This window comes from Nesoenas mayeri (genome assembly GCF_963082525.1).
Source record: "Nesoenas mayeri genome assembly, contig: SCAFFOLD_190, whole genome shotgun sequence".
In the NCBI taxonomy this organism is placed as follows: Eukaryota; Metazoa; Chordata; class Aves; order Columbiformes; family Columbidae; genus Nesoenas; species Nesoenas mayeri.
The window spans coordinates 1074-25471 of NW_027659998.1; the positions used below are offsets into that span (position 1 = coordinate 1074).

Below are 24398 nucleotides of genomic sequence, written 5' to 3' on the forward strand. Positions count from 1 at the left end.
TGGCGCGCCTCCTCCCCCTCCTCCTCCTCCCCCCCCCTTCCCGATTGGCCCGCGCGTCCGCGGGCGGGGCGGGAGTGACAGCGCCGCGGGCCAATGGCGGCGCTCGCGGGCGGCGCGGGCGGGCTCCCATTGGCCGCGGGCGCCGGGGGGGCGGGCGCGGCGGGCGCAGCGGGCACGGGGCGCGGGTTGCGGGTTTATTGCGGCTACGCAGGGGACACGGAGGAGCTGGACACGGACGAGACCTCCGTGCGCGACGTGGACACCTCGGAGCCGTCGTCCACCTTCTTCCCGAACAGCTGCAGGATGCAGTTCCGGAACTGCGGGGACACGGGGATGCGGTCACGCGGGGGGACACACGGACATGGACACATGGACATGGACACGCGGACGGACACACGGACAGACACGTGGACATGGACACATGGACAGACATGCGGACATGGAGGCGCGGACAGACACGTGGACACAGGGACATGGAGACGTGGGTGGACATGTGGACATATGGACGGACACACGGACATGGAGGTGCAGACGGACACGTGGACATATGGATGGACACGTGGACATACGGATGGACACATGGACATGGAGATGTGGATGGACACACAGGCGGACACACGGACATGGAGGCATGGACGGACACGTGGACATATGGACGGACATGGAGAGATGGACGGACACTTGGACATATGGACAGACACACGGACATGGAGACGCGGATGGACACGTGGACTTATGGACAGACACACGGACATGAAGACGCGGATGGACATGTGGACATATGGACGGACACAGGGACATGGAGGCGTGGACGGACACACGGACATATGGACGGACACATGGATGTGGAGATGTGGATGGACACGTGGACATATGGACGGACACACGGACATGGAGACGCGGACGGACACACGGACATATGGACGGACACACAGACATATGGACGGACACACGGACATGGAGGCGCGGATGGACACGTGGACATATGGACGGACACATGGATGTGGAGGCGCAGATGGATGTGGACATATGGACGGACACACGGACATGGAGATACGGATGGACACGTGGACATATGGACGGACACATGGATGTGGAGATGTGGATGGACACGTGGACATATGGACAGACACACGGACATACGGACAGACACGTGGACATATGGATGGACACACGGACATGGAGGCGCGGACGGACACGTGGACATATGGACGGACACACGGACATGGAGGTGTGGATGGACATGTGGACATATGGATGGACATACGGACATGGAGGCGCGGACAGACATGTGGACACATGGATGGACACACGAACGGACACACGGACATTTGGACGGACACATGGACATGGAGGCGTGGAGGGACATGTGGACACACGGACGGACACACGGACATGGAGACGCCGATGGACACGTGGACATATGGACGGACACACGGACGGACACATGGACGGACACACGGATGGGTGGAGGCGGGTGCTGCCCGAGTTCCCGCGGCTGTGGGGCCGTGTCCGTGTGTCCTGGGACCGTGTGTCTGTGTGTCCGTCCCTGTGTCTGTATGTCCGTGTGTCCCTGTGTCTGTCTGTGGGTCCGTGTGTCCGTCCCTGTGTTGCTGGGGCCACGTGTTCATGTCCGTGTGTCTGTGGGTCTGTGTGTCCATCCATGTGTGTGTCCGTGTGTCCGTGTGTGTGTCCGTGTGTGTGTCTGTGTGTCCGGGTGTGTGTCCGGGTGTGTGTCTGTGTGTCCGGGTGTGTGTCCGGGTGTGTGTCCGTGTGTCCCTATGGTGTGGGTGTGTCCGTACCTGCCTGTTCATGAACACGTAGATGATGGGGTTGTAGATGGTGGCGCTCTTGGCGAAGTACGCGGGGGTGTCCGTGTGTCCGGGTGTGTGGGTGTGTGTCCGTGTGTCCCTGTGGTGTCAGTGTGTCCGTACCTGCCTGTTCATGAACACGTAGATGATGGGGTTGTAGATGGTGGCGCTCTTGGCGAAGTACGCGGGGGTGTCCGTGTGTCCGGGTGTGTGTCCGGGTGTGTGTCCGTGTGTCCCTGTGGTGTGTGTGTGTCCGTACCTGCCTGTTCATGAACACGTAGATGATGGGGTTGTAGATGGTGGCGCTCTTGGCGAAGTACGCGGGGGTGTCCGTGTGTCCGGGTGTGTGTCCGGGTGTGTGTCCGGGTGTGTGTCCGGGTGTGTGTCCGTGTGTCCCTATGGTGTCAGTGTGTCCGTACCTGCCTGTTCATGAACACGTAGATGATGGGGTTGTAGATGGTGGCGCTCTTGGCGAAGTACGCGGGGGTGTCCGTGTGTCCGTGTGTGTGTCCGTGTGTCCGGGTGTGTGTCCGTGTGTCCCTGTGGTGTCAGTGTGTCCGTACCTGCCTGTTCATGAACACGTAGATGATGGGGTTGTAGATGGTGGCGCTCTTGGCGAAGTACGCGGGCAGCGCGGCCGCCAGGGGGTGGAAGGCGTAGCCGGGGTTGGCGGCGGCGAAACAGGCGAAGATGGTGTAGGGGCCCCAGCAGAAACAATAGGCCACGATCATCACCACCACCATGCGCGAAACCTCCTTCTCCGCCTTCTGCGTCGACTCCGACTCCTTCTGCTGGGCTGCCACCTGTGGGGAGATGTGGGGAGATGGGGGGTTATGGGGTTATTGGGGTATTGGGGGTTATGGGGTTATGGGGCTATGGGGTTATGGGGGTTATGGGGTTATTGGGGTATTGGGGGTTATGGGGTTATGGGGGGTTATGGGGCTATGGGGTTATGGGGTTATTGGGGTATTGGGGGTTATGGGACTATGGGGGTTATGGGGTTATGGGGTCTCTGACTCCTTCTCCGCCTTCTGCGTCAACTCCAACTCCTTCTGCTGGGCTGTGACCTATAGACATGGGGAGATGTGGGGAGATGGGGTTATGGGGGTTATGGGTTTATGGGGGGTTATGGGGGTTATGGGGGTTATGGGATTATGGGGTTCATGGGGGTTATGGGGGTTATGGGGTTATGGGGGGTTATGGGGGGTTATGGGGTTATGGGGGTTATGGGGTTATGGGGTCTCTGACTCCTTCTCCGCCTTCTGCGTTGACTCCGACTCCTTCTGCTGGGCTGCGACCTATGGGGAGATGTGGGGTGATGTGGGGTGATGTGGGGAGATGTGGGGAGATGTGGGGAGATGGGGTTATGGGGGGTTAAAGGGGACTCCGGCTTCTTCTGCTGCACCACAACCTGTGGGGGTTATGGGGGATGTGAGGGGTGTGCGGGGCGGATCTATGGGTCAGGGCGGATCTGTGGGGCAGATCTATGGGGCGGATCTACGGGTCTCACCGCGCGGATGGCCAGCCAGACTTGCAGGTAGCACAGCACGATGGGGCAGTGGGGGTGTGTGGGTTGGATCTGTGAGGCTCAGTGGGTCAGGGTGGATCTGTGGGTCAGATCTATGGGTCAGGGCGGATCTATGGGGCAGGTCCGTGGGTCTCACCGCGCGGATGGCCAGCCAGACTTGCAGGTAGCACAGCACGATGATGGCGAGCGGGAAGAAGCAGCAGGTGACCATGAGCACGACCATGTAGCTCTGCACCCCGGGGTCGGAGCTGCCGCTGAACACGTCGGGGCCGCACGACGTCTTCAGCCCGTGGGGCCAGTACCTGCGGGGGGGGTCAGCGGTGTGGGGGGCGCCCGGACCCACAGCTGCCCCATGGCTGCCCCACACCACCTGTCCTATGCCTGCTCCATTCCTGCCCCACACCTGCCCCACACCACCTGCCCAATGCCTGCCCCACGGCTGCCCCACAGCTGCTCCACGCCTGCCCCATGCCTGCCCCACACCACCTGCCCCATGCCCACCCCACACCTGCCCCACGCTTGCCCCACACCGCCTGTCCCACAGCTGCCCCACAGCTGCTGCACTCCTGCCCCACGCCTGCCCCACACCTGCCCCACACCGCTTGCTCCATGCCCGCCCCACAACTGCCCCACACCACCTATCCAACGCCTGCTCCACGCCTGCCCCACACCTGCCCTACACCTGCCCCACAGCTGCTCCACACCTGACCCACACCGCCTGCCCCACGCCTGCCCCACACCTGCCCCACACCTGCCCTACACCTGCTCCACACCACCTGCCCCATGCCCGCCCCACACCTGCCCCACGCCTGCTCCACACCTGCCCCACAACTGCCCCACACCACCTATCCAACGCCTGCTCCATGCCTGCCCCACGCCTGCCCCACAGCTGCTCCACACTGCCTCATGCCTGCCTCATGCCTGCCCCATACCTGCTCCACAGCTGCCCCACGCCCGCCCCACGCCTGCCCCACACCACTTGCTCCATGCCCGCCCCACAACTGCCCCACACCACCCATCCAACGCCTGCCCCACGCCTGCCTCATGCCTGCCTCACGTCTGCCCCACACTACCTACCCCACACCCGCCCCGCACCCGCCCCACACCCACCCCACCCCACACCCACCCCACGCTGCCCCACACCACCTGCCCCACACCGCCCCACAGCCGCCCCACAGCGCCCGCACCTGCTCCATCCGAAGATGGGCGGCGCGGTCCAGGCGCAGGACCAGACCCAGGAGAAGACGATCCCGGCCAGCGCCAACTTCCCGTCGAACTTGATGTTCCCGAACGGCTTGCACACCACGAACCAGCGCTCCCACGAGATGATGGCGAGCGACCACAGCGCCGTGATACCTGTGGGGCAGGTTAGGGGCTGCCCCATGGCGTACGGACCCATAGGGCACAGCCCCATGGAGCACAGCCCCATAGGGCACACCACGAACCAGCGCTCCCACGAGATGATGGCGAGCGACCACAGCGCCGTGATACCTGTGGGGCGGTCAGGGGCTGCCCCATGGCGTACGGACCCATAGGGCACAGACCCATGGAGCACAGACCCATAGAGCACAGCCCCATAGGGCACACCACGAACCAGCGCTCCCAGGAGATGATGGCGAGCGACCACAGTGCCGTGATACCTGTGAGGCGGGTTAGGGGCTGCCCCATAGCGCACGGACCCATAGAACGCAGCCCCATGGAGCACAGACCCATAGAGCACAGACCCATGGAGCACAGACCCATGGAACACAGCCCCATGGAGCACAGCCCCATAACAGGCTGACCCACAGCATTGAGCCCCACAGAGTTCAGCCCCACAGCTCTGCCCCACATCTCCCCACACCCTGCCCCACATCTCACCGCAGGCAGACACGGTGTAGCCCTCAATGATGCACATGGGGTGTCCCCCATCCCGCCCCCCATCCCGCCCCACACCTCCCCACACATTGCCCCACATCTCACCGCAGGCAGACACGGTGTAGCCCTCGATGACGCACATGGGGTGACCCCCATCCCACCCCACACCCTGCCCCACATCTCCCCACACATTGCCCCACATCTCACCGCAGGCAGACACGGTGTAGCCCTCGATGACGCACATGGGGTGCCCCAGCACGAAGTAGCCGGAGATCTGGTTGACCACGCTGATGGTGCCCCCCATCCCGCCCCACACATTGCCCCACATCTCACCGCAGGCAGACACGGTGTAGCCCTCGATGACGCACATGGGGTGCCCCAGCACGAAGTAGCCGGAGATCTGGTTGACCACGCTGATGGTGCCCCCCATCCCGCCCCACACATTGCCCCACATCTCACCGCAGGCAGACACGGTGTAGCCCTCGATGACGCACATGGGGTGCCCCAGCACGAAGTAGCCGGAGATCTGGTTGACCACGCTGATGGTGCCCCCCATCCCGCCCCACACATTGCCCCACATCTCCCCACACATTGCCCCACATCTCACCGCAGGCAGACACAGTGTAGCCCTCGATGACGCACATGGGGTGCCCCAGCACGAAGTAGCCGGAGATCTGGTTGACCATGCTGATGGTGCCCCACACCCTGCCCCACATCTCCCCACACATTGCCCCACATCTCACCGCAGGCAGACACGGTGTAGCCCTCGATGACGCACATGGGGTGCCCCAGCACGAAGTAGCCGGAGATCTGGTTGACCACGCTGATGGTGCTGGCGATGACGGTCTCGCCCAGGTCGGCCAGCGCCAGGTTGACCAGGATCCAGTTGAGCGGGTGCCGCAGCTTCTTGAAGCGCCAGGTGGCCACCAGCACCAGCCCGTTGGTGAACACGGACGCCAGCACCACGAAGATCATCCACAGCGACGTCAGGTTGTACACCCAGCGCGGCGCGATGTGGTAGTTCGGGCCCTCAAAGGGACCTGGGGGGAACAGGGTCACCAATGTCACCATCATTCACCATGGATCCCAAAGGGTCACCAATGAGTCCCCAGGGGTCACCAATGGGACACCATGGGTCCCCATGGGTCACCAATGAGTCCCCATGGCTCCCCAGTGTCACCAATGAGTCCCCATGGGTCAACAATGGGGTCACTAATGGGGTCCCAAGTGCCCCCATGGGTCACCAGTGGGGTCCCCAGTGTCCCCATGGGCCCCCATGGGTCACCAATGAGTCCCCATGGGTCCCAAAGGGTCACCAATGAGTCCCCATGGGTCACCAACGGGGTCCCCAGGTTGTACACCCAGCAAGGGGCAATGTGGTAGTTCGGGCCCTCAAAGGGACCTGGGGACACCAGTGTCACCAACGAGTCCCCATGGGTCACCAATGAGTCTCCATGGGTCACCAATGAGTCCCCATGGGTCATCAATGGGGTCCCCGTGGGTCACCAATGAGTCCCCATGGCTCACCAATGAGTCCCCATGGCTCACCAATGGGGTCCCCAGTGTCCCCAATGAGCCCCCAATGGGGTCCTCAGTGTCACCATGGTTCACCAATGAGTCCCCATGGGTCACCAATGAGTCCCCATGGGTCACCATGGGTCACCAATGGGGTCCCCAGTGTGCCCATGGGTCACCAATGAGTCCCCATGGGTCACCATGGGTCACCAATGGGGTCACCAATGAATCCCCATGGGTCACCAATGGGTCACCAATGAGTCCCCATGGCTCCCCAGTGTCACTGGTGTCCCCAGTGGGTCCCCAGGGCTCACCGGGGGTCCTCGTGTCTCAGGGGGTCCCCATTGGGTCCCCATTGTCCCCATTGCCCCCCATGTCCCCATCACCCCCATTGCCCCCAATGTCCCCAATGTCCCCATTGCCCCCAATGCCCCCATTGTCCCAAATCACCCCATTGCCCCCAATGTCCCCAATGTCCCCATTGCCCCCAGTGTCCCCAATGTCCCCAATGTCCCCATCACCCCCAATGTCCCCAATGTCCCCATTGCCCCCATCGCCCCCGTTGCCCCCAGTGTCCCCATCGCCCCCATTGTCCCCATTGTCCCCATTGCCCCCATTGCCCCCAATGTCCCCAATGTCCCCATCACCCCCAATGTCCCCATTGTCCCCATTGTCCCCATTGCCCCCAATGTCCCCATCGCCCCCATTGTCCCCATGTCTCACCGCGGGTGTTGTTGCTGTTGGTGTAGGTGAACACGCTGTCCCGCGTCGTGTCCTCGTCCTCGTGGCGCCGCCGCGCGGCCGCGAAGGCGTCCATGGCGCTACCGGGGTCACCACGGCAACCGCCGCAACAGCCGGAGCTGGGGGAACAACCGCCAGCCGGGGTAACCGGGGGAACAACCGGGAACCGGGGCAACAACCGGGATAACAACCGGGAACGGGGGGAACAACCGGGATAACAACCGGGAACGGGGGGAACAACCGCCAACCGGGGTAACCGGGGGAACAACCGGGATAACAACCGGGAACGGGGGGAACAACCGCCAACCGGGGTAACCGGGGGAACAACCGGGATAACAACCGGGAACTGGGGGAACAACCGCCAACTGGGGTAACCAGGGCAACAACCGGGGGAACCGGGATCACCAGCCGGGGGAACAACCGGGAACTGGGGGAACAACCGGTAACTGGGAGAACAACGGGTAACTGGGGGAACAACTGGGGGAACAACCGGGAGCACTAACTGGGGTAACTGGGATAACCGGGAGCGCTAACCAGGATAACCGGGGTAACAACTGGGGGGAACAACCGGTAACCGGGATAACAACTAGGAGCATTAACTGGGGTAACCGAGGTAACAACCGGGGGAACAACCGGGGGAACTGGGGTAACCAGGGGAACAACTGGGGGAACAACCGGGGTAACCAACAACCGGGGTAACCGGGGTAACAACCCGGGTAACCAGGAGCACTAATGAGGGTAACTGGGGTAACAACTGGGGGAACAACCAAAATAACCAGGATCACCGGGAGCACTAACCAGGTAACCAGGGGGGTAACTGGGGTAAGAACGGGGTGACCGGAAGCACTAACCGGGTAACCGGGGGGGTAACGGGGTAACCAGGAGCACTAACTGGGTAACTGGGAGCGGTAACCGGGGTAACAACCGGGGTAAGAACTGGAATAACCAGGAGCACTAACTGGGGTAACCGGGGTAAGAACCGGGGTAACCAGGAGCACTAACCGGGGTAACCGGGGTAACAACCAAGGTAACAACCGGGGTAACAACCGGGAGCACTAACTGGGTAACCGAGGGTAACTGGGGTGGTAACAGGGTAACCGGGAGCACTAACTGGGTAACTGGGGGGGTAACGGGGTAACAACCGGGGTAAGAACCGGAATAACCAGGAGCACTAACTGGGGGAACTGGGATAAGAACCGGGGTAACCAGGAGCACTAACTGGGTAACCGGGGGTAACGGGGGTGGTAACGGGGTAACCGGGAGCACTAACTGGGTAACCAGGGGGTAACCAGGGGGATAACAGGGTAACCGGGAGCACTAACCAGGTAACCGGGGGTAACCAGGAGCACTGACCGGTAAGCGGGTAACGGGTGGGGGGTGACCGGGAGCACTAACCGGGTAACTGGGGGTAACCCGGGGGAACCGGGGGAACCGGGAGCACTAATCGGGTAACCGGGGTAACCGGGGTGGTAACAGGGTAACCGGGAGCACTGACCGGTATCGGATATTGGGTGGGGGGTAACCGGGGAGTAACAGGGTAACCGGGAGCACTAACCGGTATTGGGTGGGGGGTAACCGGGGGTAACCGGGGGGTAACCGGGAGCACTAACCAGGTAACCGGGGGGTAACGGGGGTAACGGGGTAACCGGGAGCACTGACCGGTAAGCGGGAGCGCTGCCGGGTGCGGGTACCGGCGGGTCCGTGACGCGGTGCCGGCGGCCGCGGCTCTTATAGCCCCCCCGGCTCAGCCCCGGCCCCCCCTGATCCCTTAATTGGGCCGGGGGGTTAATTGGTGCTAATCCCCCGCACCCCCCGCACCCGCCGGGGAGCCGCCCCCCCCCCCCCCAACCAGGGGGGTGACCCACATCGGGGGTGATTGAACCCCCTGACCCACATCGGGGGGTGATTGAACCCCCTGACCCACATTGAGGGTGATTGAACCCCCTGACCCACATCGGGGGGTGATTGAACCCCCTGACCCACATTGGGGGTGATTGAACCCCCTGACCCACATCGCGGGGTGATTGAACACCCTGACCCACATCGGGGTGTTGAACCCCCTGACCCACATCAGGGGTGATTGAACCCCCTGACCCACATCATGGGGTGATTGAACCCCCTGACCCATATCATGGGTGGGGGGCTGACCCACATCGGGGTGTTGAACCTCCTGACCCACATCAGGGGTGATTGAACCCCCTGACCCACATCATGGGGTGTGGGGGTCTGACCCACATCATAGGTGTGAGGGGCTAACCCACATAATGGGGGGTTGAACCCCCTGACCCACATCAGGCATGTGGGGGACTGACCCACATCATGGGTTGTTGAACCCCCTGACCCACATCATGGGGTGTTGGGGGGCGTGACCCACATTGTGGGGTGTGGGGACCCCCGCACCCCATAGCAGGATGTTGGGAACCCCCTGACCCACATCACGGGCTATTGAACCCCCTGACCCATAGTGGAGTCCCAGACCCCCCCAGCCCCACATCCGTCCCCCCACCCCACACGCTGTGGGTCCGGACCCCCCTTGCCCCACATCTGCCCCCCCCCACACGCTGTGGGTCTGGACCCCCCCGCCCCACATCCGGCCCCCCCACAACCCACACGCTGTGGGTCCCGGACCCCCCCGCCCCACACGCTGTGGGTCCGGACCCCCCCCACCCCCACCCCACACTCTGTGGGTCCGGACCCCCCCGCCCCACATCCGCCCCCCGCGCTCGGGGCGGTTACATCACCGGGGGGGGGGGAGGGGAGGGGCTCCCCCGCCCCCCAATCAACCCACAGCCCTAATTACCAATTAGCCGGGGCTGGGGGGGGCGCTAATGAGGGGCACCTGGGGCTGGGGGGGGCGGCCCCATGGGCGACAATGGGGGTGCTGCCCCATAGATGGGGGTGCCGCCCCATAGAGGGGGGTGCTGCCCCATAGATGGGGGTGTCGCCCCACACATGGGGGGTGTCCCCCCTCCCCACGGGTCCCCCCGCCCCCATTAATCCCCCCGGGTGGCCGGAGCCGCCCCCCCCTAATCCGGGATTTTCGGGTCACCCCGGGGGAGCCCGATTAGGGGGCGCTGGAAACTTTAATCCGGGGGGCGGGAAAGGGGGGGGCGGGAAGGGGGGGGCGGCGGCCGTGGGGCGCAGGGGGGCACAGTGGGCGCAGTGGGGCTGAGTGGGTGAAGTGGGGTAGAATGGGATGCAATGGGGCACAGTGGGGCTGAGTGGGCACAGTGAGCATAGTGGGTGCAGTGGGTGCAGTGGGGCAGAGTGGGGCACAGTGGGGCAGAATGGGGCAGAGTGGGTGCAGTGGGGCTGAGTGGGCACAGTGGACACAGTGGGGCTGAGTGGGCACAGTGGGGCAGAGTGGGTGCAGTGGGGCAGAGTGGGGCAGAGTGGACACAGTGGGGCTGAGTGGGCACAGTAGCTGCAGTGGGACTGAATGGGCGCAGTCGGGCAGAGTGGGGCAGAGTGGGCGCAGTGGGGCAGAGTGGGGCGCAGTGGGGCAGAATGGGCACAGTGGGGCAGAGTGGGGCACAATGGGGCAGAGTGGGGCAGAGTGGGTGCAGTGTGTGCAGTGGGGCTGAGTGGGTGCAGTGGGGCAGAGTGGGGCAGAGTGGACACAGTGGGGCTGAGTGGGCACAGTAGCTGCAGTGGGACTGAATGGGCGCAGTCGGGCAGAGTGGGGCAGAGTGGGCGCAGTGGGGCAGAGTGGGGCGCAGTGGGGCAGAGTGGGGCACAGTGGGGCAGAATGGGCACAGTGGGGCAGAGTGGGGCAGAGTGGGTGCAGTGTGTGCAGTGGGGCTGAGTGGGTGCAGTGGGGCAGAGTGGGGCAGAGTGGACACAGTGGACACAGTGGGGCTGAGTGGGCACAGTAGGTGCAGTGGGGCTGAATGGGTGCAGTCAGGCAGAGTGAGCACAGTGGGGCGTAGTCGGGCAGAGTGCGGCAGAGTGGGCGCAGTGGGGCAGAGTGGGCACAGCAGGGCACAGTGGGCACAGTGGGGCTGAGTGAGCACAGTGGGGCACAGTGGGCGCAGTGGGGCACAGTGGGCGCAGTGGGGCAGAATGGGCAGTGAGCACAGTGGGGCGTAGTCGGGCAGAGTGAGCACAGTGGGGCGCAGTCGGGCAGAGTGCGGCAGAGTGGGCGCAGTGGGGCAGAGTGGGTACAGTGGGGCACAGTGGGCACAGTGGGGCTGAGTGAGCACAGTGGGGCAGAGTGGGCGCAGTGGGGCAGAGTGGGCGCAGCGGGGCGCAGTGGGGCAGAATGGGCAGAGTGAGCACAGTGGGGCGCAGTCGGGCAGAGTGCGGCAGAGTGGGCGCAGTGGGGCAGAGTGGGTACAGTGGGGCACAGTGGGCGCAGTGGGGCAGAGTGGGCAGAATGGGCACAGTGGACACAGTGGGGCTGAGTGGGCACAGTAGGTGCAGTGGGGCTGAATGGGCGCAGTCGGGCAGAGTGGGGCAGAGTGGGCGCAGTGGGGCAGAATGGGCACAGTGGGGCTGGGACCCCCAGGGTGGGCGGGGGTCCGGGGGTCGGTGCCCGCCACTCATGTTTCCCCCCCACTGGTGTTTCTCCCCACAGGGGCGGCCGGAGCTGGAGCCGGGGGGTGAGTGTTGGGGGACGTGGGGGGATGTGGGGCGGCTGTGGGGCAGCACGAGTTGCTGTGGGGCTGGGGGGTGTCTGTGGGGTGTCTGTGGGGCTTGGGGGTGTCTGTGGGGTGTCTGTGGGGCTGTGGGGTGTCTGTGGGGTGTCTATGGGGCTGGGGGTGTCTATGGGGTGTCTGTGGGGTGTCTGTGGGGCAGGCAGTTCCGAGGCAGCGGCTGCGTCTCCATGTTTAATGCCGTGGGGGGCAGGGGGGGTCTGTACAACGGGGTCGTGGGGCTGCCCCATGGCGGGGGGGGGTGGGGGGCGGGTGTGCGCGTGGCCCCTCCCCCCAGTGCCCCACAGCGCCCGAGCCGGGGGGCAGATGCCGTGGGGCAGATGTCATGGGGCAGAGCTCTCTGTGGGGCAGATGCCGTGGGGTGGCGCTGTGGGGCAGTGCCATGGGGCAGATGCTGTGGGGCAGCACTCTCCATGGGGCAGAGCTCACTGTGGGTCGGTGCCATGGGGCAGAGGTCACAGTGGGTCAGTGCTGTGGGGCAGCACTGTCTGTGGGGCAGAGGTCGCTGTGGGGCAGAGGTCGCCGTGGGGCAGAGGTCGCCGTGGGGCAGCTGCCAGGGGGCAGAGCTCACGGTGGGGCAGTGCTGTCTGTGGGGTAGAGGTCGCTGTGGGGCAGAGGTTGCCGTGGGGCAGCCCTGTCTGTGGGGCAGAGCTTGCTGTGGGGCAGCACTGTCTGTGGGGCAGAGGTCGCAGTGGGTTGGCATTGTGGGGCAGCACTGTCTGTGGGGCAGAGGTCACCATGGGGCGGTCTCTGTGGGGCAGAGGTTGCCGTGGGTCGGCGCTGTGGGGCAGAGCTCACTGTGGGTGGGTGCCATGGGGCAGAGGTCACAGTGGGTCAATGCTGTGGGGCAGCCCTGTCTGTGGGGCAGAGGTCGCTGTGGGGCAGCACTGTGTGTGGGTCAGAGGTCTCCGTGGGGCAGAGGTCTCCGTGGGGCAGCTGCCGTGGGGCAGCCCTGTCTGTGGGTTGGAGGTCTCCGTGGGTCAGAGGTCACAGTGGGTCAGTGCCGTGGGGCAGCACTGTCTGTGGGTCAGTGCCGTGGGGCGGAGGTCACCGTGGGTCGGAGGTCGGAGGTCAGAGGTCGGAGGTGGCGCTACGCGGGCGCCACCTGGCTGGCGGAGGCGGAGCCCACGGAGGACACCTGGGTGGCCTGAGAGGAGCCCGACACGTCGTCCTCGTCCCCGAACGGGCTGCGCCCGCAGAACAGCAGCTTCAGCATGCACGACCGGAACTGCGGGGGGGGGGGAATGACGTCATCGTGACGTCATCACCGTGTCTGTGACATCACACACCCCCAGTGCCATCACCCCCCTGTGCCATCACCCCCTGCGCCCGCAGAACAGCAGCTTCAGCATGCACGACCGGAACTGCGGGGGGGGGGGGGGGGGGGGGGGGGAAATGACGTCATCGTGATGTCATCACCATGTCTGTGACATCACACACACCCCCCTGTGACATCACACACCCCCAGTGACATCACCCCCCTGCGCCCGCAGAACAGCAGCTTCAGCATGCACGACCGGAACTGCGGGGGGAATGACGTCATCGTGATGTCACCATGACGTCATCACAGTGTCTGTGACATCACACCCCCCCCCCCCCCCCCACCCCCAGTGACATCACTCCCTGCGCCCGCAGAACAGCAGCTTCAGCATGCACGACCAGAACTGCGGGGGGAATGACGTCACAGTGACGTCATCGTGACGTCATCACAGTGTCTGTGACATCACACACACCCCCCTGTGACATCACACACCCCAAGTGACATCACCCCCTGCACCCGCAGAACAGCAGCTTCAGCATGCACGACCGGAACTGCGGGGGGAATGACGTCATCGTGATGTCATCACCGTGTCTGTGACATCACACACACCCCATGACATCACCCCCCTGTGCCATCACCCCCCTGCGCCCGCAGAACAGCAGCTTCAGCATGCAGGAGCGGAACTGCGGGGAGATGACGTCACAGTGATGTCACCTTGACGTCGTCACAGTGTCTGTGACATCACACCCCCCCCCACCCCCAGTGACATCACCCCCTGCGCCCACAGAACAGCAGCTTCAGCATGCAGGAGCGGAACTGCGGGGAGATGACGTCATCATGATGTCACGGTGACGTCACACACACCACGTGACATCACACACACCCTCCTGTTACATCACACACACCCCCCTGTGTCATCACCCCCTGCGCCCGCAGAACAGCAGCTTCAGCATGCACGACCAAAACTGCGGGCAGTGACGTCATCATGATGTCACAGTGATGTCATCACCATGTCTGTGACATCACACATCCCCTGTGACATCACCCCCCTGTGACATCACACACACACACACTTTGATGTCATACATACCTCGATGACGTCGCACAATCCTCTGTGAGGTCACCCCCCCCCCCCCTTTGATGTCATACATACCTCGATGACGTCACACAACCCTCTGTGAGGTCACACCCCCCCTTTGATGTCATACATACCTTGATGACGTCGCACAATTCTCTGTGAGGTCACACACCCCCCTTTGATGTCATACATATCTCGATGACATCACGCAGTCCTCTGTGAGGTCACACCCTCCTTTGATGTCATACATACCTCAATGACGTCACGCAGTCCTCTGTGAGGTCACACCCCCCCTTTGATGTCATACATACCTCCATGACGTCACACAATCCTCTGTGAGGTCACACCCCCCCTTTGATGTCATACATACCTTGATGACGTCACACAATCCTCTGTGAGGTCACACCCCCCCTTTGATGTCATACATACCTTGATGACGTCACACAATCCTCTGTGAGGTCACACCCCCCCAGTGTGACATCACACACCCACGGTGGCACTGACCCCCCAGCCCCGGGGTCACTGGGGTCACTGGGGTCACTGGGGGTCACTGGGATGTTAATGGGGTGCTAATGGGGGTCACTGGGGTCACTGGGGTGTTAATGGGGTGTTAATGGGGTCACTGGGGTCACGAGAGGTCACCGGGGTGTCCCCAGCACAACCCCCGGCCCAGGGACCCCATCCTGACCTCTGACCCCAAACCCTCCCCTGCCCCACGGCGACCCACGGAGACTCCAGTGACCCCAGTGACCCACGGTGACCCACAATGACCCGGGTGACCCACGGAGACCCCAGTGACCCCAGTGACCCACGGTGACCCACGGTGACCCCAGTGACCCACAGTGACTCCAGTGACCCCAGTGACCCGCAGCGACCCACAGTGACCCACAGTGACCCCAGTGACCCACAGCGACCCACAGCGACCCACAGTGACCCCAGTGACCCCAGTGACCCCAGTGACCCACGGTGACCCCAGTGACCTACAGTGACCCACGGTGACCCCAGTGACACCCCAGAGCTCCACTGACACCCCATAACAGCCATAGCGCCCCATAGCGCCCCATAGCGCCCCATAGCAGCCATAGCGCCCCATAGCACCCCATAGTGATCCATAGCACTCCATAGTGTCCCATAGTGCTCATAGCACCCATAGTGCCTCATAGTGACCCATAGCACCCATAGCAACCCATAGCACCCCATAGTGACCCATAGCGCCCCATAGGCACCTGTTTGTTCATGAAGACGTAGATGACGGGGTTGTAGACGGTGGAGGCCTTGGAGAACACGGAGGGCACGGACGCCAGCCCCATAGCGCCCCATAGCACCCATAGCGCCCCATAGTGACCCATAGTAACACATAGTGCCCCATAGTGACCCATAGTGCTCACAGCGCCCCATAGCGCCCATAGCACCCATAGTGCCTCATAGTGATCGATAGCGCCCCATAGTGACTCATAGTGACCCATAGTGACTCATAGCGCCCCATAGCACCCATAGCGCCCCATAGTGACCCATAGCACCCATAGTGCCTCATAGTGACCCATAGCGCCCCATAGTGACTCATAGTGACCCATAGTGCCCCATAGAGCCCATAGCACCCATAGCGCCCATAGTGACCCATAGTGACTCATAGCGCCCCATAGCACCCATAGCGCCCCATAGTGACCCATAGCACCCATAGTGCCTCATAGTGACCCATAGCGCCCCATAGTGCCCCATAGAGCCCATAGCACCCATAGCGCCCATAGTGACCCATAGCACCAATAGCACCCATAGTACCCATAGTGACACATAGTAACCCACAGAGCCCATAGCACCCCATAGCACCCATAGTGACCCATAGTGACCCATAGCGCCCCATAGGCACCTGTTTGTTCATGAAGACGTAGATGACAGGGTAGTAGACGGTGGAGGGGACGGACGCCAGCCCCATAGCACCCATAGCACCCCTAGTGCCCCATAGCACCCATAGCACCCCATAGTGACCCATAGCACCGCATAGCGCCCCATAGCACCCCATAGCACCCCACAGGCACCTGTTTGTTCATGAAGACGCAGATGACGGGGTTGTAGACGGTGGAGGGGACGGACGCCAGCCCCATAGCGCCCATAGCACCCATAGCACCCCTAGTGCCCCATAGCACCCATAGCACCCATAGCGCCCCATAGCGCCCCATAGGCACCTGTTTGTTCATGAAGACGTAGATGACGGGGTTGTAGACGGTGGAGGCCTTGGAGAAGACGGAGGGCACGGACGCCAGCCCCACGTCGAAGGGGCGGCCCCGGTGCGTCACCACCCAGAGCGCGAAGGCGGAATAGGGCGCCCAGCACACCAGGAAGCCCAGCACCATCACCACCACCATCTTGGTCACCTCGCGCTCCGCCTTCTGCGTGCTGGCCGACTGTTCCTGCTGACGGGCCACCTGGAATGTATGGATTGTATGCATTAGACACCATACGGGGACCCCCACACGCCTTCTGCGTGCTGGCCGACTGTTCCTGCTGACGGGCCACCTGGAATGTATGGATTGTATACATTAGACACCATACGGGGACCCCCACACGCCTTCTGCGTGCTGGCCGACTGTTCCTGCTGCCGAGCCACCTGGAACGTATAGATCATATATGTTATACACCATACAGGGACCCCCACACGCCTTCTGCGTGCTGGCCGACTGTTCCTGCTGCCGGGCCACCTGGAATGTATGGATCATATACATTATACACCATACAGGGACCCTATGGGACCTCCCCACGCCTCCTGTGTGCTGGCCGACTGTTCCTGCTGACGGGCCACCTGCAATGTATGGATTGTATACATCAATCATACAGGGATCCCCACACGCCTTCTGTGTGCTGGCCAACTGTTCCTGCTGACAGGAGTTTCAGGGGTGTTTGGGGTGTTTTGGGGTGTTTTGGGGGTGTTTGGGGGATGTTTTGGGGGGTGTTTTGGGGTACTGGGGTCTGTACCGCATGCAGGGTGAGCAGCAGACAGCTGTAGGCTCTGTGGAGGTGTTTTGGGGTGTCTATGGGGTTTGGGGGTGTTTTGGAGGTGTTTTGGGGGTGTTTTGGGGGTGTTTTGGGGGCGTTTTGGGGGTGTTTCAGGGGTGTTTTGGGGTGTTTTCGGGTGCGTACCGCGCGCAGGGTGAGCAGCAGGCGTTCGTAGGAGAAGATGATGAGCGCCAGGCGGTGTTTTGGGGGTGTTTTGGGTGTTTTGAGGGTGTTTTGGGGGTTTTCGGGGGTGTTTTGAGGGTGTTTGGGGGTGCTTTGAGGGTGTTTTTGGGTGTTTTTGGGTGCGTACCACGCGCAGGGTGAGCAGCAGGCGTCCGTAGGAGAAGACGATGAGCGCCAGGTGGTGTTTTGGGAGTGTTTGGGGTGTTTTGAGGGTGTTTTGGGTGTTTTGAGGGTGTTTTGGGGTGTTTTGAGGGTGTTTGGGGGTGTTTTGAGGGTGTTTTTGGGTGCGTACCGCGCGCAGGGTGAGCAGCAGGCGTCCGTAGGAGAAGACGATGAGCGCCAGGGGGACCCCGAAGCAGAAGCAGAAGAGGAAGATGACGTAGGACTCGTTGTTCCACTTGTTGTTGGCCGTGTACCAGTCGGGCCCGCACGAGCACTGCAGCCCCTCCGGGATGTACCTGTCACCCCAAAATACACCTAAATACACCCCGAAATACACCCCAAAATACACCCAAAATACACCTAAATACACCTCAATACACCCAAACACCCCAGTACAGCACTGCAGCCCCTCGGGGATGTACCTGAATACACCCGAAATACACCTAAATACACCCCAAAATACACCCAAACAGCCCAGTACAGCACTGCAGCCCCTCGGGGATGTACCTGTCACCCCGAAATACACCCTGAAATACACCCAAACACCCCTAAATACACCCCAAAATATACCGAAATACACCCCAAAATACACCCCAAAACACACCCCAAAACACACCCCTGCAGGCCCTTGGGGATGTACCTGTGACAGGGATGTGTCACCCCAAAATACACCCCAAACACCCCAAACTGCACCCAAAAACACACCCCAAAACACCCCTGCAGACCCTTGGGGATGTACCTGTGACAGATATGTGTCACCCCAAATACACCCCAAACACCCCAAAACACACCCCAAAAACACACCCCAAAATCACCCCCCTGCAGACCCTCGGGGATGTACCTGTGACAGGGCTGTGTCACCCCAAAATACACCCCAAACACCCCAAAATACACCTAAACACTCCACTGCAGACCCTCAGGGATGTACCTGGAAACAGGGATGTATCGCCCCAAACAACACCCCAAACACCTCAAAATACACCCCAAAACACACCCCAAAACACACCCCTGCAGACCCTTGGGGATGTACCTGTGACAGGGTTGTGTCACCCCAAACTACATCCCAAACACCCCAAACTACACCCCAAACACCCCAAATGACCCCCCAAACACCCCAAAACACACCCCTGCAGGCCCTGGGGATGTACCTGTGACAGGGATGTGTCACCCCAAAACACACCCCAAACGACCCCAAAACACACCCCAAAACACCCCCTTGCAGATCCTCGGGGATGTACCTGTGACAGGGATGTGTCACCCCAAACTACACCCGAAACACCCCAAACGACCCCCAAACGCCCCCCCAAACGCCCCCCGGCGCCCCCGTTCCCCACCTGCTCCATCCGAAGAGCGGCGGCACGGCGGCCACGAGCCCCAGGACCCAGGTGGCGACGCAGCCCAGCACCGCGTGGCTCCCGCGGAACGTGAAGTTGCCCAGCGGCTTGCAGATCACCAGGAACCGCTCGAACGCCACCACGGCCAGCGACCATAGGGACACCATGCCTGGGGACAACATATAGACATCATATAGACACCATGGGATAGCATAGACACCATAGAGACACCATGGGATATCATAGAGACACCATGGGACAGCTTGCAGATCACCAGGAACCGCTCAAACGCCACCACGGCCAGTGACCACAGCGACACCATGCCTGGGGACAACGTATAGACATCATATAGACACCATGGGACAGCTTGCAGATCACCAGGAACCGCTCGAACGCCACCACGGCCAGTGACCATAGGGACAACATGCCTGGGAACCATAGAGACAACGTATAGACATCATATAGACACCATGGGGTATCATAGACATCATAGAGACACCATAGAGACACCATGGGATATCATAGACACCATGGGACATCATGGACACCATATAGACATCATGGGACACCATGGGACATCATGGACACCATGGGACACCATAGAGACATCATGGGACACCATAGAGACATCATGGGACATCATGGACACCATAGACACCATGGGACATCATGGACACCATATAGACATCATGGGACACCATATAGACATCATGGGACATCATGGACACCATAGACCCCATGGGACATCATGGACACCATATAGACACCATGGGACACCATAGACACCATATAGACACCATGGGACACCATAGACCCCATGGGACATCATGGACACCATGTAGACACCATGGGACACCATAGACACCATGGGACATCATAGACACCATATAGACACCATGGGACATCATGGACACCATGGGACATCATGGACACCATGTAGACATCATGGGACACCATAGACACCATGGGACATCATGGACACCATGGGACATCATGGACACCATGGGCACCACGGCTGGTGTCCCCATGTCCTGGTGTCCTCACGTCCCCAGTCTCCCCATGTCCCAGTGTCCTCATGTGCTGGTGTCCCCATGGCCTGGTGACCCTGTGTCCCCGTGTCCCCATGGCTGGTGTCCTCTTGTCCCCAGTGTCCCCATGTCCTGGTGTCCCCGTGTCCTGGTGTCCCCGTGTCCCCATGGCCTGGTGACCCCGTGTCCCCGTGTCCCCATGGCCGGTGTCCTTCCAGTTCATGACCTTTTGTGCCCAATGGCTCCATGCCCAACATCCCAACGTCCCAACATCCAATGTCCCAATGTCCCCACGTCCCAAGGTCCCCAGGTCTCCACGCCCAACGTTCCAATATCTTCATGCCCAACATCCCAACATCTTCATGCCCAACATCCCAATGTCCAATGTCCCAACGTCCCAACGTCTCCGTGCCCAACGTCCCAATGTCTTCATGCCCAACATCCCAACGTCTTCATGCCCAACATCCCAACGTCTTCATGCCCAACATCCCAATGTCCAATGTCCCAACGTCCCAACGTCTCCGTGTCCAACATCCCAATGTCTTCATGCCCAATGTCCCAATGACGCAACGTCCAATGTCCCAACGTCCCAACGTCTCTGTGCCTAACGTCCCAATGTCTTCATGCCCAACGTCCCAATGTCTTCATGCCCAACGTCCCAACGTCCCAATGTCCAATGTCCCAACGTCCCAACGTCTCTGTGCCCAACGTCCCAATGTCTTCATGCCCAACGTCCCAACGTCCCAATGTCCAATGTCCCAACGTCCCAATGTCCAATGTCCCAACGTCCCAATGTCCAATGTCCAACGTCCCAATGTCCCAAGGTCTCTGTGCCCAACGTCCCAACGTCCAATGTCCCAATGTCCCAACGCCCCAACATCTCCATGCCCAACGTCCCAATGTCTTCATGCCCAAGGTCCCAACGTCCCAATGTCTCCATGCCCAACATCCCAACGCCCCAACGTCCATCCCAATGTCCCAACGTCCAATGTCCCAACGTCCCAACATCTCCATGCCCAACGTCCCAATGTCTTCATGCCCAATGTCCCAATGTCCCAACGTCCCAATGTCTCCGTGCCCAACATCCCAACGCCCCAATGTCCAATGTCCCAACGTCCAATGTCCCGATGTCCCAAGGTCCCAATGTCCCAACGTCCAACATCCCAACATCCCAACGTCCCAACGTCCAACGTCCCAACGCCGCGGCGCCCCGTGCCCGCGCTTACCCCCGAGCGTGGCGGCGAATCCCTCGATCTTGCAGGCCGTGGGCCCCAGCGCGAAGTACATCTGCGAGAAGCTGTAGAAGGCGGTGGTGGAGCCCACGCAGATCACCAGCAGGTTGGCGGCCGCCAGGTTCACCAGGATGTAGTTGAGGTGCGAGCGCAGCTTCTTGTAGCGCGCGGTGCAGGCGATGGTGAGCGCGTTGATGGGCCCGCCCAGCGCGATCAGCGCCAGCATGAACGCCGCCATGCTGCGGAACACGCCAGGGCTGCCCAGGTGCGTCTGCGGCACCAGGAAGGGGCTCAGCGCCGTCAGGTTGGGCACGTCCAGCGCCATGGGGATGTAGAAGTCGTCGGGGAGCTCGTCGCGCGCCTCACGCGCCCGCTGCATGGCGGACAGACGGACGGACAAAGGGACGCACACGGGGGGGGGGCGCGGCCGCCGGGACCCCTTTATAGGGGCGGGGGGCGGATGGGCGCTAATCGGGGCTGACGCGGCAAAGCGCGGCTGAGCCCGGCTGATCCGCGCGCGGGCGCTGGCCAAGCCGGGCTTAACCACCCCGCAAGCCGCTTTGGGGGGCGCTAATCGCCCCCGAGCCCCGATTAGCGCCCCCGGGGGGGGATCAGGGTTAGCGGACCCCCCCCCGCCCCACAGTGTGGTTTAAGGAGGGGGGGGGAGTGGCCCACGGAGACCCCGAAATGGGGCTGGGGATGGGGGAGCCCAAAAAGCCACCGAAACGCCCCAAAACCGACGTCTGGGCTGCGCCCCCTAGTGGAGCGCAGTGCAACTGCACCCCCCCAAGGCACCCCAATGCAACTGCACCCCCCAATGCACCCCCCTAATGCAACTGCACCCCCCTAATGCACCCCAATGCAACTGCACCCCCAGACTGCACCCCAATGCATCTGCACCCCCCTAATGCGCCCCAATGGACCCGCACCCCCCAATGCACCCCCCTAATGCAACTGCACCCCCCAATGCACCCCCCTAATGCAACTGCACCCCCCTAATGCACCCCAATGAACATGCACCCCCAAGCTGCACCCCCGGATTGCACCCCAATGGACCTGCACCCCCAAACTGCACCCCAATGCAACTGCACCCTGCAATGCACCCCAATGGACCCGCATCCCCCAATGCACCCTCCTAATGCAACTGCACCCCCCAATGCACCCCAATGGACCCGCACCCCCCAATGCACCCCCCTAATGCAACTGCACCCCCCTAATGCACCCCAATGGACCCGCACCCCCAATGCACCCCAATGCACAGGCACCTCCAAACTGCACCCACAGACCGCACCCCAATGGACCTGCAACCTCTCAATGCACCCCAATGCAACTGCATCCCCAGACTGCACCCCCCTAATGCACCTCAATGCAACTGCACCCCTCAATGCACCCCAATGCACATGCACCCCCAAACTGCACCCCCGGATTGCACCCCAATGGACCCGCACCCCCCAATGCAGCCCAATGCAACTGCACCCCCAGACCGCACCCCAATGGACCTGCACCCCTCAATGCACCCCAGTGCACATGCACCCCCAAACCGCACCCCAATGGACCTGCACCCCCCAATGCACCCCAATGCACAGGCACCCCCAAACTGCACCCCCAGACTGCACCCCAATGGACCTGCACCCCCCAATGCACCCCAATGCAACTGCACCTCCCTAATGCACCCCAATAGACCTGCACCCCCCTAATGCACCCCAATGCACAGGCACCCCCAAACTGCACCCCTGGATTGCACCCCACCCTGCACCCCTAAAACTGTCCTGAGCTCACCCTGCACCCCCAAAGCACCCTGACCCCCCTGCACCCCCAAACTGCGCTGACCCCCCTGCACCCCCAAAGCACCCTGACCCCCCTGTCCCCCCAACTGCGCTGACCCCCCTGCCCCCCAAACTGTGCTGACCCCCCTGCACTCCCAAAGCACCTTGACCCCCCTGCACCCCCAAACTGCGCTGACCCTCCTGTACCCACAAAGCACCCTGACCTCCCTGCACCCCCAAACTGCGCTGACCCCCCTGCCCCCCCAAAGCACCCTGACCCCCCTGCCCCCCCAAAGCACCCTGACCCCCCTGCCCCCCAAACTGTCCTGACCCCCCTGCCCCCCCAAACTGTCCTGAGCTCACCCTGCACCCCCAAAGCACCCTGACCCCCCTGCACCCCCAAACTGCGCTGACCCCCCGCCCGGGGTCCCGGTTGGGGTGGGGGGTCCCCAAAGCCGGCGCTCCGGGCCCCCCCAGCGCCCCGGGGTGGGGGGAGGGGCCGCTAAGCCGGGCGGTTAAACCGGATTAGCGCTAAATCGGGACCGGAGCTGACACGATTACGGATGGACCGACGGACGGACAGACGGACGGACGGATGGACGGAGAGAGCGGGGGTGCCGCGGGGACAGACAGCCCGGCCCCCCTCATGGGGGTCCCCGGACAGACAGACGGACAGGGCGGGCTGCCGTGGGGACAGACAGACAGACAGAGGGGGGTGCCATGGGGACAGACGGACAGACAGAGCGGGGTGCCATGGGGACAGATGGACAGACAGAGTGGGGTGCCATGGGGACGGACAGACAGACAGAGGGGGATGCCATGAGGACAGACAGACGGACAGAGGGGGGTGCCATGAGGACAGACAGACAGACAGAGGGGGATGCCATGAGGACAGACAGACGGACAGAGGGGGGTGCCATGAGGACAGACAGACAGACAGAGGGGGTCACTGAGGTACCCGGGGGACACCTGGGACCCCCATCAGTTGTTGGGGGTCAGGACCCCCCTGGGGACTCATGGGACACCTGGGACCCCCCTAAGGGACCAGGGGGGATTTGGGACCCCTGGGACCCCCATAAGTTGCTGGGGGTCCAGACCCCTCTGAGGGACCCAAGGGACCCCCTGAGGTACCTGAGGTACTGGGGGGGCGGGATTTGGGACCCCCAGGACCCCCCTGAGGGACCCCTGGGACCCCCATCAGTGACTGGGGGGTCAGGACCCCCCTGAGGTACCTGAGGGAGCCCCATAAATTACTG

General features: G+C 62.2%; 2 protein-coding genes across 2 annotated transcripts; both read right to left on the reverse strand.

Moving 5' to 3' along the window:
* Window positions 1–203: 203 nt before the first annotated feature.
* On the reverse strand, window positions 204–7528 carry LOC308052449 (red-sensitive opsin; the record flags this gene model as incomplete). Its single annotated transcript, XM_080364530.1, has 7 exons — window positions 204–317; window positions 2375–2614; window positions 3476–3641; window positions 4527–4645; window positions 4930–4979; window positions 5940–6236; window positions 7435–7528. 7 exons carry the CDS (start codon window positions 7526–7528, stop codon window positions 204–206), a joined length of 1080 nt encoding a protein of 359 aa, XP_080220656.1.
* Window positions 7529–13197: 5669 nt separating this feature from the next.
* LOC308052450 (blue-sensitive opsin) lies at window positions 13198–21755 on the reverse strand (the record flags this gene model as incomplete). The annotated part of the gene is made up of 5 exons (XM_080364531.1): window positions 13198–13335; window positions 16630–16869; window positions 17913–18078; window positions 19117–19285; window positions 21371–21755. 5 exons carry the CDS (start codon window positions 21753–21755, stop codon window positions 13198–13200), a joined length of 1098 nt encoding a protein of 365 aa, XP_080220657.1.
* Window positions 21756–24398: the final 2643 nt, after the last annotated feature.